The sequence below is a fragment of the Candoia aspera genome, chromosome 12, assembly GCF_035149785.1.
Source record: "Candoia aspera isolate rCanAsp1 chromosome 12, rCanAsp1.hap2, whole genome shotgun sequence".
Lineage (NCBI taxonomy): Eukaryota > Metazoa > Chordata > Lepidosauria > Squamata > Boidae > Candoia > Candoia aspera.
In genome coordinates this window covers 18393290-18411944 of record NC_086164.1, presented here as the reverse complement: position 1 = coordinate 18411944, position 18655 = coordinate 18393290, and the positions used below count along the sequence as shown (strand labels likewise).

Below are 18655 nucleotides of genomic sequence, written 5' to 3'. Positions count from 1 at the left end.
TAAATAGATCCATCTTACACTTTTGGACCCCCACCCTCATCCCATCCATTGTCCTCCAAACTGTATACGGGAGAGTGCTTCCTGCGGCCATTTCTTCCTTCGGTAGAATTTTTAGATCGGTGAGCTCATTCCTCCATTTACTTAATCGATTCTGGGGTACACAGAAGGAGCCTCCTCGAAGATTGTTGCAATAATACAATAATACAAATACTACAGTCAGACATATCCTGGAAACAGAGAACTACACCGGCTAATCCTTCTACACCAGATCAAACCACAGCTAAGAGGAAGATGAATCCGCCAAAACAGTCGTTTTTACAACCAGCCTTGACAATGATTTCAATTAATATTGTTTTCTGTTGCCCAGCACTGAAATTGTCCTGCTGTTGTGTCAGAACTGCCCTGGTAAGAGGACACTCCCTTTTGGAAAAGCAGAAGAAAGAGACCCCCATCCATTTCAGAGGGGTTTAAAATTTGCATCTAATGACTTTTCCTTCATTTCTGATGGGTCTCATTTGCACAGTATGCTTGAATGGGTCACGTAGGGTCTAGGGGCTTCAAGCACAGAAGAATTTTTAATTTCAACCCTAGGGATAGCATTTCAGGAGTAAATGCAGGGAGTAAAACCAAAGAAGGGATCAATATTAAAGAAGCAAGTAAGAGCAGAGGCCAACTTTTTATGCAGAGCTGGGAAGTGAATGTTACTTTTCATGGACAAGATCAGGGGTGTCCGTAGGGTGTGGTCCCAAAAGTCAAGATGGCAGCCATGATGGTGCAGTTGAAGCTGCCCCCAGGCAGAGCTTCAACTGCACCATCATGGCTGCCATCTTGACTCTTTTGGCCATACCCTACAGACAGTCCTTGGTAAATTCCTTCTTAGGAATATTTGCAGAAGGACAGCCTTGGGCAAAGAGGATCAGTGGATGGAGCATCCCAACTTGGTGAGAAAGGACAGGACTATATAAAAAAATTCTTGGAGAGGGCCCAAGTAGAGCAAACTGTGGTTCCCCAGTGTTTAAGAGATTTCTGGCAGCTTGCTCATGAAAATCCATTTTCAGGCCACATGGGGCAAGAAAAAATTCTAATGAGGTTTAGAAGCAGATTCTTGTGACCAGGCACGACAATGATGTGGACACCCATTGTCAGCCTTGCCCAGAATGTCAGTATGTAAAACCTATGGGGAAACCAGCCAAGAAGCAATTCCCTGGATCCCCATTGTACTTTCTAGCATAGAGTGACATTTGGTTACTTATTCTTTATATCCAGAAAATTGGGTCCCTCTCTAACCAGGCCAAGCACAAGATGGAAATGTGGTTGCTCACTCTTCAGATTTTAACTCCAGGACATAATCTGTCATTACATCCTTCAGAGAAGGCTGCCAGACCATAGAGGGCCCCTTTGACCCAACTCTCTGGCAATCTGGCCCTCAAAACAACCACTTCACCCTCTTGACTCACCCCCCAATCCCATCCCCATTGCAAAATGTCCCAATTCTCATCTTCCTTCCTTGTATTTAGCGAGACAGATACTCACTAAGGAGAAGCCAACATTTTGCACCTGTGCAAAAATAGAACAGAGCCATAAATACAGAAGTGTGTGATGGTGGGAGGATAGAATTTATCCTGCACAAAATAAACATGCATGATCAAAACCAAATATCTGGCTTGGTACAATTCAAGGCTAGGTTACAGGGGTGTAAATCACACTATGCAGAAATGTACACCACCTATATTAACCGGGTGTTTTTTAGTCTAGTTGTTTGTTTACATTTTTTTAATTCATAAAAATCTTGTCAACACTTACAACTGCTGCATCTCCTGGCATATGGAGCCTCTATCGATACAATTTTTAAAAGAAATGGCCCAAGAACCGTATTATTAAAATGATGATTTTGCTGCCTCTGTTTGTCAATCCACAAACCCCTACTGGGTATCTATCTGTATTTCATAAAGATATCCTTGATCTACATTTTTTTTCCCAAAGGAAAACAACATCACAGTTTATATACAATTTTCAGCCATTTTTAGACTGTGTTATGCATGATTTTTTGAGCAAAAAAGGAGAATTTGAACCAGACTTGACTTGATGCTAGCAGTCACACTGCTGTGAAATGCAATGGAAGTGGAACCCGCACATTCATTCCCATTTATATTATTTTATATCACTGGATCAGATGCTTCTCAGACCAGCACAGGGTTTCTCAGCCAGGGTTCCGTGGCACCCACAGGTTCCACAAGAGGTCACTCGGAGTTCCCTGGGAGATCACGATTTATTAAAAAATTATTTCGAATTGGGGCAACTTCGCGTTAAAAAGGTGAGTTTCATTCTTTATTTTCAGTTTACTGTTAATGCATCTATACAGGCCTACCCATGAAACGAATATAATGATTTTGTAACTTGGCCTATATTTGAGCCTGAATGTGCAGGGGTTCCCTGAGGCCTGGAAAATATTTCAGGGGTTCCTCAGGGTCAGAAAGTTGAGAAAGGCTGGACTAGATGGAGGTTTTGTTTTGTTTTTTTGACAAACTTTATATTGCAACACCCCACCAATCTCCAACCACACACTTCTGTTTTTCTATTCCCCTTCCTTGGGCTAAAGCAGTGTTTTTCAAACTTGGCAACTTTAAGATGCGCAGACTTTAACTTCAGCATGCTGGCTGGGGAATTCTGGGAGTTGAAGTCCACACACCTTAAAGTTGCCAAATTTGCCAAACACTGGGCTTGAGTCTCTTTGGCAATCATCTGCCTAATGACTGAACAATTACCGCACCAGACGCCTAGTTCATCTTGTACCTGTGGCAGCCTGCTTGTGATTCAGTTCACTTGTCTGTTTCCATCTTCATGCCAGCAGCAGCCTTCAGCTCTCTCAAGCAAAGCAGCTGCACATTATGCACATGTCAAGCTATGTGGAAGGCTGCACAGGTAATGTTTGTTTTTACACATCTGCTGTTAGGTTTAAACTGGGCCGTAGAAGAAGCCCTGGGCAAAAAAACATCATCCGACAGCATGATCTTGTCTAAATTGACTTGGGTGTGACTTTGGATTATTGGATTTAATGGAGCCAATTAAAGGGAGTTGTAGGTTAGACTAGGAAGTATCCATCCATCTGTCCGTCATCCATCTCCTGGCAGAAGGGGAATGCTATGCCACTTCTGTACTGCGTCCATAAAACCATATATGTGTGTCCATGAGATCAACACCCATTGAGCCTCACTCAGAGAAAACTGACTCCCTTTATTTCTTCTACTTCGGATGTTTCAGCCACTTGAGGTCCACATCCTGATGTGCCATAAGACCCTGTTTTGTTTCCTCAATTAGAAGCATATCATCTGGGTTACCTGTGATGACTGAACTGAGGAGCCTTATGATGAAGGTGAAAGAAGAAAGTGCAAAAGCTGGTTTGCAGCTAAACCTGAAAAAAACCAAGATTATGGCAACCAGCTTGATTGATAACTGACAAATAGAGGGAGAAAACGTAGAAGCAGTGAAAGACTTTGTATTCCTAGGTGCGAAGATTACTGCAGCTGCTGACTGCAGTCAGGAAATCAGAAGACGCTTCATCCTTGGGAGAAGAGCAATGACAAATCTCGATAAAATAGTTAAGAGCAGAGACATCACATTGACAACAAAGGTCCGCATAGTTAAAGTAATGGTGCTCCCCGTAGTAACATATGGCTGCGAGAGCTGGATCATAAGGAAGGCTGAGAGAAGGAAGATCGATGCTTTGGAACTGTGGTGTTGGAGGAAAATTCTGAGAGTGCCTTGGACTGCAAGAAGATCAAACCAGTCCATCCTCCAGGAAATAAAGCCAGACTGCTCACTTGAGGGAATGATATTAAAGGCAAAACTGAAGTACTTTGGCCACATAATGAGAAGACAGGACAGCCTGGAGAAGATGTTGATGCTAGGGAGAGTGGAAGGCAAAAGGAAGAGGGGCCGACCAAGGGCAAGGTGGATGGATGATATTCTAGAGGTGATGGATTTGTCCCTGGGGGAGCTGGGGGTGTTGACGACCAACAGGAAGCTCTGGCGTGGGCTGGTCCATGAAGTCACGAAGAGTCGGAAGCGACTAAACAAATAAACAACAACAAACCTGTGATGACCAGGACGCTCAGACACTCACTCAGTGACAGTCCAGAGGCTCAGTCTCTTTCAACCGTTTACTGATGCAAAGTGGGTGATACAAGGAGAAAGTTGTGAATGAAAGCTTCCCATGCATTCTACAATTTAAAATCAAAAAGCCTCTAATTCCCCCTTACTACCCATGAAAGCATGTACCTCTCCCCTCTCTAGCAGATGGCCCAGTTGGTATTTGGCCAGATGGCCTTGGGCACTGAACACCTAGCCTAAACGAAAGAATTCACACTCCAGTCCAGCTCTCCCTCCCTGCTGATGACTCTCAGTCTGCTGATGCGGGTGCGAGAAAGATGGATGCGATTCTGAGAACATTTGATCAGAGAGTCTGACATTACCTTTGCATGGAAAGCTGTTACTGTTTGTAATGATTGCCTATTCTGACATACTCAGTCTCACAAGGGGATTTTTTATGAAAACTGATTTATTGAAAGAATAGTATGCAAATACGAAGAAAGCTGAGAATGAGCAAAAGCGTGCCAAATACAAACTAAAAACCCTCGCTTCAAAACCAGCCCCGCCCTTCCTCCCTCCTAGCAATCCTAGCAACCACCCCCTCCCAGGTGTTAGCAACCGTTACTCACATTGGCCTGAGAAAGTAACCTTGAACAGAGTCAATAACCCAAACATACATTCCACAGTTGCAGTAAGAAGATTACAACCTGGCACGGCTGGAAATTTCCAACCCGCAAACACGGGTTAGAAAAGTGACATGCGAAACGTTACAATGTATACAGAACATTGAAACGATGAACATGACACTGTTCCCATATGTTCACCCATATTGATCCAAGTAGTTAAAATTAGTACACCCTACTCTTACTGATGCACAAAGAAGAAAAGTAGTATGGAAGAGCTGTTTAAATGCACAGGAGGGAAGGCAGACTTTGAAAATAAGAGACCACAATTCTGTATCTGCTTAGTCTTTGGACCTGGGGCCACCAAGGAATCGCTAGACTGGAAAGTTGAAAAACCATCTTAGAAGATGTCAGTGGCAAACCACTTCCACACTGCCAAGGAAGCTGCGTGGATAGGTCCATGAAGTCACCAAAAAATCAAGCTTGACTCTAGGAAATCTTTGTATTTCACTCTTAAGTAAGGAAGGGTTGCAGCTGGGTTAGAGATGGCTGGTATCACATCTAACGATGGTTCTTCTATGTGCCACCCTATCATACTCAACTGTTGCTCACTACACTCCTGTGAAGTTGGTTAGACTTCATAGACTTTAGTAAGGGCCCACCTTAAGAAGATCCAGCAAATTTCAGAGATACGGAGAACGTGGCTGTCCCAAATTCTAACCCCACAATTTAATGACAATACAACAGCTTTTCTTGTTTCACAAAAGGAAGAAGCGATACGGAATACAGTGGAATGGCTTGTCTTTTTGGTCATTTGCTACCTGTTTTTCCAGGTTTAGAACGGGTAAAAATAAAATTGGGCTGGTGTTGCATTTGTTTTCCAAATTTATTTTGGCCCCAGAGATTTCCCAAGTGTGGAAATGTGGCAAGATCTGTGAGTAATTCCACCAGAGTGTATGTTATTTTTGGTCCATTATAAGTTGGTGATAAACTGCCCTGGAACTCTCTTCAGAAGGTAAGAAATATTGGTGGTTGCAAGCTAGATGTGACCCAAAGTTTTACATACGTACAGATCCTAGAGCTCCAATCCGTTGTCCTGAACCATCGACTTAATCTCTGAGCCTGATATATGTTCATCTTCCACCTAGTTGCAACAGAGAACAACTGGGATAGGTCCATGTTCTTCACCTACTTCGTTGCCATCAAGGAACAATGGGGCAGGTTCCATATTGCAATTCTGTTTGGTTGCTATCAGATTAAAACAGCTACACCTCCTCATTTGCCACCATCATTGCTGCCACCTCCCATGTCCTCTGCGTCTCCACCCACACCACCAACCAGAAGGCAAGTGAGAACACATGGAGGATGCACCTCCATCTCAGTGCTACCTCCACAGTCGGAGGAGGCAGGCGCATTTGTGCACACCGCAAGAAAGCAAAGCAGAGCTGAGAGGCTGCAGAGAGGATAATGACTGTAATCAATGGATCTGAAACAAACTGAATATTGGAATCCACTGGTCCATTCGCCTTCTGATCCCATTCCATCACTTCCTCGCACTCCCCACTCTGCCAATTCCCTGCATCCAAAAAGGGTTTCTGGTTATACTGATACAGACAGGAAAGGTTTTCTTCCTTGTTTGCCCACAGATCTTTTCTGGATTCATCACCACTGGGCTGTTTGACTGGTGGACAGTAATGCAGCTTGACAGCTTGAAATAGCTCCTCTTTGTTCTCCCTTAAAATGTATCAAAACATCTCACCATTCTTCTTTCACAACCCCAACCTCCAGCATGTCTTCCCCACCTTCCTTTGCCACAGTTGCTCAGGTAGTCTTCTCTAGCAGCAACTGGGAAAGGGACAGTCCCAACAGTGGGGACTTGTAGCCTGTGGTCCATCCCTTCTCAACTTTGAAAACACTTAAGGCATTGTGTTACAGCAAGACTACAACATAAAAGCTTTTCAGTCTATAAATCGCCAAGCCAGTCTGTTCAGAACTGTTCCTATGGACCATTAAGCTCAACATTAGAGAGTAACCTTGAGTCTATCTGCTTCCCCCCAAGCACTCCATTTAAGGCTCCCAAAATGATTCAGACTTGGTGCAGCCAACATTTTCCACCCTTTTTGGATGAGTTGTGAGAATTTAATGGCAATGTGGATTTCGTAAGCCTCATAGGGCTTCAGACACTCATGAAAAAACCTGACATCCTCCCCAAATTGATATAATTTCTTGTTTTGGAGGGTTCAAGGGACAACACAGGTACCCTTATTTCCTCATGCAAACTCAAGGTTCCTTTAAAAGTGGGGCAGGTGAGGCAACTCACTTCCAGCAATGTGATGACATCGCTAACCATGTCCTGTGCAATCCCCAGACAGGATGCAAAGATGAAACAAGGCCCTGTAATGCCCCACAAAACAATTGTGTAGCCCTTAAGAGATATTGTCCTAAAGGATCTTCCCTTGGAAGAATCTGTGCTTCAGAATAAGTTCAGGAAATGTCAGGTGAACATATCAGAGGCCACATCAAACAGAAGGAACTGGTCAAAGGTACAGATCTCTAGGAGGGGAGAGAGTCAAATAGCTGAAAATTACCAGTGCCCTGCAAATAAAACATAAAAATATGCCAATAAAAATGTGCATGTAAAAAGATGCAAAGATGCCTTAGGGTCTGCCGAGGCCCCAATAGCCAAGCTAATTAGTCCCGAACAGATTCTTGCGATTTTCCACTTCCCCGCCACCTCATTTCAGAACAGTGAGCCTCGATGATTAAATCCTGCTCACGTCTCCACCCTCCAGTATCTTCATCTTCACCATGCAAAGGAGAGAATTACAGCGTCAGACACATTTTAAAAACAGCCAGCAAGAAACGGAAATTAAGGGGGTGGGGGTGGAGATTCAGCCTCTGAAGAAAACGCTCAGTCAGCACCCCATGAGGAGTTAAAAATAAATGGACTCTAAAGTTGGAGCAGAGTGCCCACCCATCCTTAATCTTCTGCTTCTGTAAAACTTGGAAATAAAGGGGCCAGAGGATCTTGCTATTTGTTCCCTGGAGAAAGGAGCATCTGCAGTTTCCTTCCACAGAGGTTGGCTTCCTCCGCTCCCCCCACCCCCAGGGAGGAGGGCTAATGGCATTGCTTGCAGGGGATCCTTCCCCCTTCAACCATCAGAAATCGGCCTGAGAGGCTTACAGATATTAAGGCATCCTTGGTGAATGTTAAATAACTTTTCTCCGCAGCAGGCTTGCATTTTTATTGCTATTAGCACAGAGGGCTTTTTAGAAATCCAGCGTTTTGCAGATACAGAATTTTCTTTAACGTTTCCAAGGTGCATGTAAAATGTGCGTGCGCGCGCACACACACACACAATCTTGGTTGTCGTACAGCATGACAACATGCAAATTCCTGCCTCCTTGGGTAACCTTTAGAATGGGGGGGGGTGGGACGTGGAAGGAAGTGATTCCAGTTGAGGTCAATAAACAACATTCTCACAAGGCAGGCAAAGAGAGATCAAATTCAGCCTGGAGATGAGTTATCCCATGGGGCCACCTTGCCTGTCCCGGATCTCTTTAACGACACTGCCCTGCAAAAAAAAAAAAAAAAAATCCTCCTGCATCTCCCCCGCCCCCCCCCTCCTACTGGCCCATCTTCAGAAGAGGAAAGAGAAGTTGCTTTCAGAATTTCTTTCAAAGAAGAAAAGAACTTCAACAAAGCTCTCACTTAGCATCCCTGCACTTATTCGATGGTAAGATGGCTACCCTGTGCATGTGTGAATTCCTCTTTCCGGCCATCTGACCTTGGAATATAATGAATTCTCTCAGCCTCTCTGTTAAAAAGTCAAGATGGCGGCCACGAGCAGGAAATTGGTTTTTTATAAGTCACATGTGCAACACACATAAAAACCAGGCAGAGCTTCCCTCACAGCATTGTGGACAAGACCTTGACTTTTTTGACCATACCCTGCAGATACTCATGATGTCCAGCAGCCTGCCACTTTCTCAGCTTCTCAACTTCATTTAGTCTTTACAGAAACTACCAGGAAGAGAGCTTTTTCAACTTGGGATGTGCGAGCAGCCAGGGAAAATGAAGAATAATGAAAAAAGTGCCCCAGAAAACAACAAGAGCTGCGGGACAGGATGGGATGGGATGATAGGATAGCGTGGCGTGGCGTGGCGTGGCATAGCAAGATTTAAAATAAATTCTCAAGTTCCTGTAGAATAAGGTAGAAAAACAGAGGCCTCCTTTTCAGAGGAAGAAAACTTTGAAGAAATTACCAAGACAGATGTTGGTAATTGGCAACAACTGGCTTCATCTCTCTGACAAATGTGGAGACCGAAATGTAAGCCTCCCATGGAAAAGGATATTTACTTCTAAAAAATACACTGCCGGATAGCAGCTCCCTTTATGGCACACCATTAAAACAGTGCCATGAAGTTCTCAACAGCCTAAAACATGCACGGGATATATCTAGGAACGCTTCTTGGAGAGAAAGTGCCAAGTATTTATACTTTCACGCACGCACCCTTTTGTGAAGATTCTTCTGATGAAAATGGAGGTTCTTCTTTCAACTCTGCTAGTAATGTAGAAAAACAAATGCCTCTTTTGCAGGGGAGGAAAACTTTTGAGAAATGAAAGGGCAGATTTTGGCAGAGTTTTAGTTTCATCAGGCAAATCCAAGAAGAGCAGGTGTGACCTCATCCACCCTCTGTTTGAACTCCTGATTATCCATTTCTCTCTCCTGTTCCATTTATAGGACTTGTTTCTTTTTGTTCTTAGGCATCTTTTTTTAGAATGGGTCAAATGTGGGATGTTTAAACAATCCAAACTTTGTGAATGAAACACACTAATCAGATCTTGAACTCACAGGACACTCAGAAGTTGACTATCCTTCCCAAATCTTGCCCTGCCATTCTTGGGGGAAATAGATCTCTGTTCAGATCTGGCTATTGCTCACCATCTTAAACTTTTTTCTCTCAGGACCCTTTCCCACTTCTAAATATTATGGAGGACCCCAAAAGAGCTTTTGTTTCTATGAGTTATATTCATTGATATTTACCGTATTAAAAATTAATGCTAGGTTAATACTATGAAAGGTGAAAGGCCCCCTGTGCCAGCACCGAGTCATGTCTAACCCTCTGGGGGGATGCCGCTTTCGCGACGTTTTCTTGGCAGATTATATTGGGGTGGTTTGCCATTGCCTTCCCCAGCCGTCACCTTCCCCAGCAAGCAAGCCGGGCGCTCATTTTACCGACCTCGGAAGGATGGAGGGCTGAGTCGACCTGAGCCGGCCACCCGAGAGAGAATCCGGCTTCCGCTGGGATCGAACTCGGGTCGTGGGGAGAGCTTCGGTTGCGCTGCTGCCACCTACCACCCTGTGCCACACGAGGCTCAGGTTAATACTATTTTTGTTGTTGCTTATTCGTTCAGTCGCTTCCGACTCTTCGTGACTTCATGGACCAGCCCACGCCAGAGCTTCCTGTTGGTCGTCACCACCCCCAGCTCCCCCAGGGACGAGTCCGTCACCTCTAGAATGTCATCCATCCACCTTGCCCTTGGTCGGCCCCTCTTCCTTTTGCCCTCCGCTCTCCCCAGCATCAGCATCTTCTCCAGGGTGTCCTGTCTTCTCATTATGTGGCCAAAGTATTTCAGTTTTGCCTTTAATATCATTCCCTCAAGTGAGCAGTCTGGCTTTTTTTCCTGGAGGATGGACTGGTCTGATCTTCTTGCAGTCCAATACAACAGCTAAACTGAAATACTCTGCAGTAGTCAAATAGCACCCTAAGTCAACAGCCTGTGAAATCACAAAATATCGACCCCCCATTTCAGTCTAGTCTGAACCCAGCCAGTCCATACGCCAAATGGCATTGCCAAGGCCTCTAACAACTTCTCCCTCTCTTTCTCTCATCACTTGCTGCCTGATGCATTTGAACTGAAGACCACGGGGGCTGATACTCAGGCTTGCTATAGACAAAGCCAGGTTTCATCCCTGCCTTATGGGCCCAAATCCAAAGAGAGCCTCTGCAAATTGATCCATCACTCACTGAGAATCAGAAAAGAACCAGAACTATGGGCCCTTCCTCAGAGGAACTGCAATGAAACAGTCCTCGCTTAACGACTGTCATGTTTAGTGACAATTCAAAATTAGAACAGCACTGAAAAAGTAACTTTACCACTGGTCCTTGCATTTATGACCGTCACAGCATCCCGCGGTCATGTGATCACCATTTGCGACCTTCACAGCCAGCTTCCAACAAGCCAAGTCAATAGGGAAGCCAGTAGGAAGTTGCAAGCCACAGTCACATGGCATCACACTTAAGGACCACGGATGATTCGGTTAACAAACAACCACAGCGGAAGTGAGGTTGTAAGTCCGTCGTGGTCACATGATATCTTACCTAACGACCATGTGCTTAGCAATGGAGTTGCTGGTCCCAACTGTTAAGTGAGGATGTTGTTAAGCAAGGACTACCTGTAATGTAACATCACAGTTTTCACAAACTCAGTTGGTTCCATTATCCGACAACTTTCTTGATGCTCCCATTCCTCCCCGCCCCTGTACAACACTACAGATTTATCCTAATCAGAGCCAAATTTGTCTCCAGCCAATTCTGCAGCCCCCAAATGCAAAGTTGGTGCCAAAGCTATCATTTTTCAACATGTGGTTTTTCACATTTGAGGGGGGGGGGAAATAAAGGGTGACATAAGGACATGAATCCTCTGCAAGGTTCAAGGCAGCCATTTCATTCCTTCAACCATCCCCAAAGCTACCCCAGAGCAGGGGGGTGGGGGTGGGGGGTAGAAATCTGATGGGTGATCCAGCCCCAAACATCCCAGTGTTATTCCTTTTTTTTTGCATCTGTCTTTAGCATCTGTTCTCTTCTTTTTAACCATTTTAAATGTTGTACTGATGTCAGGTCACAGCAGGTGGTAGCATCTGACCATCTTTAGCTGACCTCAAAAAAACCTTTTGCAAGATGACAACGTTTTTTTTTAAAATTTAAATTAATTTTAAAAACTCACTTTGGGTTTTTTTAATTGGTCTGGGAGCATAAATAAATAAATAATGTGTGTGTGTGTGTGTGTGTGTGTGTGTGTGTCTTTTAAACCTGCTAAACTTTCTCTTGATTTTAATCCCCTCTGAACAGTGCATGTGCTTTCAAAAGGGGAAGGCTAGAAACCTTTATATAAATCCTTTGTCAACCACACCCCAAACCACAAAGGATTGCCCAGACTTGGAGTGTTTTCAGCGAAAATTCACTCAAGTTATTTGCGGTTTCTCTTTCATTTTAATTGTGCAAAATCTCAATAAAAACTCCATTTCATGAATCCCAATGTGGTTGGGAGGACAGAGAGAGTAATGATCCCCAAGAGAACACACATGCGCACCAGAAATGTTTCACCGGCCACAAGGCCAACAAGCAATACAGTAAATTGGTTAATTTATAGTTGGTTTGGCTGTACGTGACTGGAGAGAGAAAGGTTTTGATTTATTAAATCTGGCTGATCGGAGGCAGCCTGCACTGCTCCAGTTCCCCAGAATGGTAATGTTATGATACAATACAATGAGGTTGACAGCATCCCCAGATAATGGCTTGTATCCCCTACCAGAAGATAAGCTGTTTAACATCATTTCCTCTCTGGGTGAACAAAACTGCTATTTTTCTTGTTTAGATTTTTGCTATTCCTTCCACATACAACTGTTTCCCTAGCCGGGTGCTTCTCGCATACGCTGGACTACAACGCCCTGAATTCCCATGTCATCTAGAAGGTAGCAGGTAAAGGAAGACCATATTAGGTCAATCTGGTGGAGTAAGAATGACGGGCACCTACAGCTGTGGAAGATCATCTGAGACCAACAACAATCGTGCATCCAAAGCTGAGCAAAGCTGCCTGCGCCTAGCACACAGTGGGAAGAAGGAACTCCAGAATTTGTAATGAATCCCTTGCTGGCCTGATGCAGGAGCACAGTGAGGATTTAGAGTTCAGAAGAAAACCAGTCATTTCATCAGCAGCGCGCAACTTCTTGCTCAACGACACCGGAACACAAAGAGCTTTGTTTCCCTGCTCAGCAGAGCCATTCTTTCTCCCTGCTGGAATTGTATCCCACGGATAAAAGGCACAGGATGTTCATGCAGCAGGATTGCATGTTTCTTCCCAGGCACTTCCCCCCAAAGCAACAGTAACATCCTTTTACTTGGTGAATATGATGCTTGGTCATGAAGATGCTTGGCCAGGTTCTGCATGCCAAAGAGTGGGTGGGACATGGGAGGGGAGAGGTAGCAAGGAAACTGTGGGCAGGGTAACTGTGGCCAAATTCTTGGCCATTCTCCTGTTGTTCCTTCCACAAAGATAAGCCAGAATGGTAAAATTAGGGGGCAATCCAGATTGCTGAACTCTGATTTCCAGTTTTGCTCCAGGGTTGCTCCAAATTAACAAGGAAGGGATCTCCTGCAGACAGCTTGACGTAAAAGGAGCAGATAGCAAGCAGGAGAAATACAACTCTGTACCTGAGACCTAGAAGTATGTTGCCCGCAAGAGTACAGTCTACTGGGTGAGATGTCTAACTTTCTGGCCTGGCCTAAAAGTGTTCAGTGTTCTCATGTTTTTCAGTGTTTCTTGCCTAAATTCCCAGCTCTGACCCAGCCTCAAAAATAACGGATTGGACAAAGGAATACCCAAGTGTAGATTCAAGAACAAACATTATTTCTTGGTTGCCCCTAATCATGCCTCTGTGGGTTTTTTATATGTAAATATCATTATTATTATATTATTATATAAATATAATTTTCATAAGAATAAAAACAATACAAATTTTGAACGGGGAAGGGAAGGGGAGTGAAAAAAAGTGGGAAGGAAGGAAGGAAGGAAGGAAAAAGGAAGGGAAGGGAAAAGTTATAAAGAAGTGGTTTCCGGTCTTCTTAACAGCAGTTACAAGTCCATTTATATTTTACCCGCTCTCTCAAAGGTTATAACATAATTTCCTTCTTTCCATAGTCTATCCTTTCTAATCATCAAACCTACAAATCATTTTTTTTCTTTTTTCAGCATGCCTCTGTGTTTTAATGACCAAATCTCTGTTTTGCCTGAAGTGTGGTATTACTTCTGCATCCCACGGTATCTAACCATTACACAGCTACACGCATCAACCTTGGTTCAACTTGGAAAACTACATTATTTGGACTTCCAAATCCATCCATCCAAATCCACTCAGAAAAATGATGTTTGCATTCACGCAGACACTGATTCATTGACTTGGGTCCAAATCTTTCCTAACTGACTCAAAGGCAGCAAGTCAACACAATGGACCCCAAGGGAGGACTCAACCACACTGCCAAACTGAATATTCTAATCAAATGTGTGTGCTGTCCTAATCAATAAATAAAGTATTCTCTCGGGGGCAGTTCCATTGCAAGACAGGCACTGTCCTAACAGTCAGGAACCACACTGAGACGAGGAATAAGTCTCTAGTGTTTTATTACTGCTACATTAGACAGAAAATCCTAACAAACTGAAGAAGCGTGGGAAAACCCAGACAGATAAACCCCAAAGTCAAGGCGGGTCTGATCTGTGTCTCTTTGAATGGCTGCTTAATTCCTCAGTACTACGCATGCGTTTTCCCCCCTGGATAGGGGCCCCCTCCTGCTCACCATAGTGCTCATGACAGGCACTGGTTTAATCCAATGGAGGTTGGCCTTCCCCTTCTTTCTCTTCCCTAGTAAACGAGACCCATCTCTCTGGATTATATTTCAGACAGTGAAGTCAAAGAAGAAAGGGGCAATTAAACTGGCATCTCTGGCAGAAAGAGAAAGATGCTCTCAAAAACCAAGGACATTTTTTGTAACCTGTTCCCCACTCCCACCCCAAAAACAAAGCTAATCCGAAGGAACCCGTCGACAAGTAAAAACCTACAACCAAACAAATATTTAATTCCTAGGAAAATGAACATAGCTTCCTAGAGAGTCAAGCTTTCAAGAGGGCAACAGCCCAGTCTTGCTGACCTCCCAAATATGAACAGAGCCAGCCAGGATACACAATTACACAGTGCTTAAAAGTAAGGAATCAAACTCTTTATGTGAGTGTCCAAATTCTGCCAGCTTAATGCACGTGGTTTGAAAAGGGATGGCAAAAAAAAGTAACTTGAGAAGAATCGTTTCCTTTTGGGGTTTCTGCTGATGCTATTGTTGTAATTTTGTGTTTTTTTAAAAAAAATTATAAAGACTTTTTTAGAGTTTTAAAATACAGAGAAAATACCAAGTAGAGAAAAGCTTGGGGAAAGAGCTAAAAGAAAAAAGAACTTTAAAAGTGCAGAAATAACTAGAAAGAAATACAAAGAAAGTGATTTCCAACCTTCTCCAACACAGATATGAATACAGATATCGATACTTTGATCTCTTACTCTTAACCAGCCCTTAATAAACATTATTTCTATCAACAGTAACAATGTAATCATCAAAACCCAAAATCAAAACTTTTTTTTTTCAGTTACAAGCAAATAGGCCAGCAGCGGTTTTCCCATAGAAACGAATCCAGTCGCATTATTGTCTCTTATCAGAACTGTCAATTTTGCCAATTTTGTTTTTAAAATTAAGTGTTTCATCTCGGTTTTATTTTGTTTTTGCACACAATGTGCGTCTGGGCTCTTTGTGGCATCTAGCACACACCCTCAGTGCCTGCCCCTGAATACACTGTTAAAGCAGCGCTGAGAAGTGCAGCATGGGCATCTAGCTACCCCGTTCCCTTCCCTCCCTCCCTCTCCCAAGGCAGCCTCCCTAAGCAGAATTGGCTCATCTGGTTGTGATTCCCATCTGGTTTACCCTGCAAGGCTGACATCAAAAGCCCAGACTGTTTTTTTCCCCCCCAACAGCCCTATGGAAGAAAAGGTGATTTTATGTCTCCGATCAACCTCCAGCCCAAATGGAGAGGTTAAAGCAGCATTTTTTACTTTGCTGTAACATATCTCAGTCTAATGGCTAGTATAAGGACAACGGCAATAACACAAAAGCTGACAACGCTGCAACAACACGGCTCTTTGTTGGAGCAGGGGCCGTTACAGACACACAGGATGACTTACTTTGTTGAGTAGCAGTTGTTCTGCTCCGGGCTGGACCGGTCTCCATCTGCTGCGGCCATTTTTAGTGTCTCGACGCATCTCCAGTGTTTTTGAACCCAGATCATGTTCAGCTGCCAGGACGAGAGTCAATGAAGTCACTGTCACAAGCTATTTCCAAAATGACCCTTGGTGTCCAGGAAGAAAAGGGCAAAGCTAATGCTTGGGAGTTGGGGTTATGGCTAAAACAAGGCTGGCTTCACACAATGTACTTAAGGCCAATGCCAGGTCCACGGAGCACAGATGCTGTGTTTGTAGGGAATGTGTTATACCCAAATAAACCATGGCTTAATGTGGCAGCTTCGCCTACCCAACTCACTCAAACCAGGGCTGGGTTCCTACCATTTGGAATTATAAACTGCTCGATCCCCTTTTTGGCTTAATCCAGCACCTTGTAGAAAGGAAGCCTTTATCTCTCTCTACAATCCAAAGGTAATGATTCAGAAAGCTGCTGCTGCTCAGATTTAAGCCACACACCCTCAAATGAAACTCAAGCATTCAATTTTAATTTCAGCTGAATGTCCCCTGGAGAGCAGACTTGCTTGGTGATCTCTGGGTCCCTCTCTGCTTGAAAACCCTCAAGTTCCGAAGCGCAGCCAGCCAGGAAGGCTAACAGAGCCACGAAGAGATCAGGCCCATCCTGAGACCCACCACCAATCCCTGAAGATAGGAGTCGTGATTTTATTTACTAAACTAATTTTTAAGTCAAATGGGAGTTAATTGGCAGCAAGTTCAGCGGAACATATAAAATAGGTCAGTAAGTTCAGCTGCAGATGATGGATGGTCTTGTTGCCGCAAGCAGAAATCAGCTGAGTGGAAGAGCAATGGATTCCTACCCATTTTTTGCTTCTGTCTCTGCCCAGAAACCAGAGAGACAACTGTACTAGCTGGACTGTTATTATTCTTGCTGTTGTTGTTGTTACTATTATTATTATTATACGCCCACCTTTTATATTTTTATTTATTTAATTAAGTTTTATCCCGCCTTTATTATTTTTATAAATAACTCAAGGCGGCAAACATACATAATACTCCTGCCTCCTGTTTCCCCCACAACAACCCTGTGAGGTGGGTTGGGCTGAGAGAGAGGGACTGGCCCAGCATTCATGTATTCATGCCTAAGGGCAGGCCTAGAACTCCCAGTCTCCTGCTTTCCAGGCCAGCACCTAAATATCTACACCAAGCTGGCTCTCTACTAACTGGAGTCTAAGTTCTGACCATCCTTGAGAAACTGTCCCTATTTCATCATGGTTTACATTTCCATTCCAAAATACAATGACTCCAGCGAGGATGGAGGGAAGAGGAGGAGGAGGAGGAGGAGGAGGCAGCGGCAGAAGATATTCTGAATGTCTACTGTTACGGGGAACAGTTTCTCTAAAGAATGTCCTATTGAGATTTTATAAATGGTTTTAGATAACCAACTCTTTGATTCAGTGCAAATTCACCATAAATTTGGGTCGCCAACGCTCCCTACCAGTCAAAACAGGCCTGTAGACACAAGGGAAAAGTATCAGGTGAAACAGAAGAACAGAACAAAGTAAAAATGAACGAAAACAACAAAAAAGCCTAAGGGAACCAAAATTACCCCATGAAGACTTGGCTCATTAAGTAACCAAAGAACCTGGAATGTCAAATGGAAAAGTAAAAGGAGAAGGAGGGGAGGGGAAGGGCTTGCTCTGCCTGAGCCCCTATCTTAGAGGAGAACCCATCTGACTGACAAGAATAAGGATACACTACAAGAATTGCATTTTATTTTGCAGGCCCCATTTATTGCTTTGAAGAAAGGGTAGCAGGGCTAATTCACAATGAAATAAATCAGCAACTATTTGCCCTGAGAATTAAAAAAATATATATTACTCAGTACATCACCATACACCAGCCTGGAATGATATTGTACAGCTCAGTTTCTCGACCTCAGGAACTTTAAGAGGTGTGGACTTCAAACTCCCAGAATTCCTTATGCTGGCTGGGGAGTTCTGGGAGTTGAAGTCCACACCTCTTAAAGTTCCTGAGGTTGAGAAACCCTGCTGTAGAATATCCAATTCCAAACTGGTACCCCCAGATGGACAAGGTCCACTTCCATCTTCTAGAGTTAGCCCCCCCTTCCTCAACATGCATTCATTCATGAAATCCAAAGCCACATTCTCTACATTAGGCCCAACTTTTAGGAAGCTCAACCACACTGCCCACCCTTCCACCCACTGCTTCTTCTTAAGCCAAGAGCTGGCTTAGGAGGGTCCAGCTAAAATGGGTCTTACCGCCTGAGCTGATCAAGAGCTTCTGTTTCCATCCCAGCTGATCCAACCCCATCGGGGTGCTCTTAGAGAGTGGAAGAGAGCAACATCTGTCCAAAAGAAGTTTGTACGGAGGAGGAGATGCTGGGGATGGGCAGAGAGGGTGAGACTGTGGCTGCAGAAGGAAGACACAGGGAGAGAATTAGTGTAAAGACAAATTGCCTGCAAAGCTTTAAGAAATGTGAAAAGAACAGTAGGTGCAGAATGCACAAAATGACCAGATATCTTCATTTCGCTCATGTACAACAAGTAGGAGTACAATATTAAAATGCAATATGTAACTTCTTTGTCAATTCAGACAGAATTTACACAGATAATATTTTTACTCAAGAAAGGAATGGCTTAAACAAGAAAGTCATGACCGGAACAAACAGTCAGTCTATCTATCTATCTATCTATCTATCTATCTATCTATCTATCTATCTATCTATCTATCTATCTCAGTCATCCATCCATCCATCTCAATCATCCATCCATCCATCCATCTCAATCATCCATCCATCTCAATCATCCATCCATCCATCCATTTCAATCATCCATCCATCCATCT

At 43.8% G+C, this 18655-nt stretch overlaps 1 protein-coding gene across 2 annotated transcripts in view; it reads right to left on the bottom strand.

The window, feature by feature from the left end:
• ARHGEF9 (Cdc42 guanine nucleotide exchange factor 9) overlaps window positions 1-18213 on the bottom strand; it is a 199209-nt gene extending 180996 nt beyond the window's left edge. For both annotated transcript variants that reach the window (XM_063313471.1, XM_063313470.1), the window contains exons 1-2: window positions 18070-18213; window positions 15776-15885 (exon numbers count right to left, since the gene is read on the bottom strand). In XM_063313471.1, coding sequence (XP_063169541.1) covers window positions 15776-15885; window positions 18070-18121 — 162 coding nt within the window. In that variant the 5' untranslated portion in view covers window positions 18122-18213. The remainder of the gene's footprint in view (window positions 1-15775; window positions 15886-18069) is intronic.
• Between the last annotated feature and the right edge of the window lie 442 nt (window positions 18214-18655).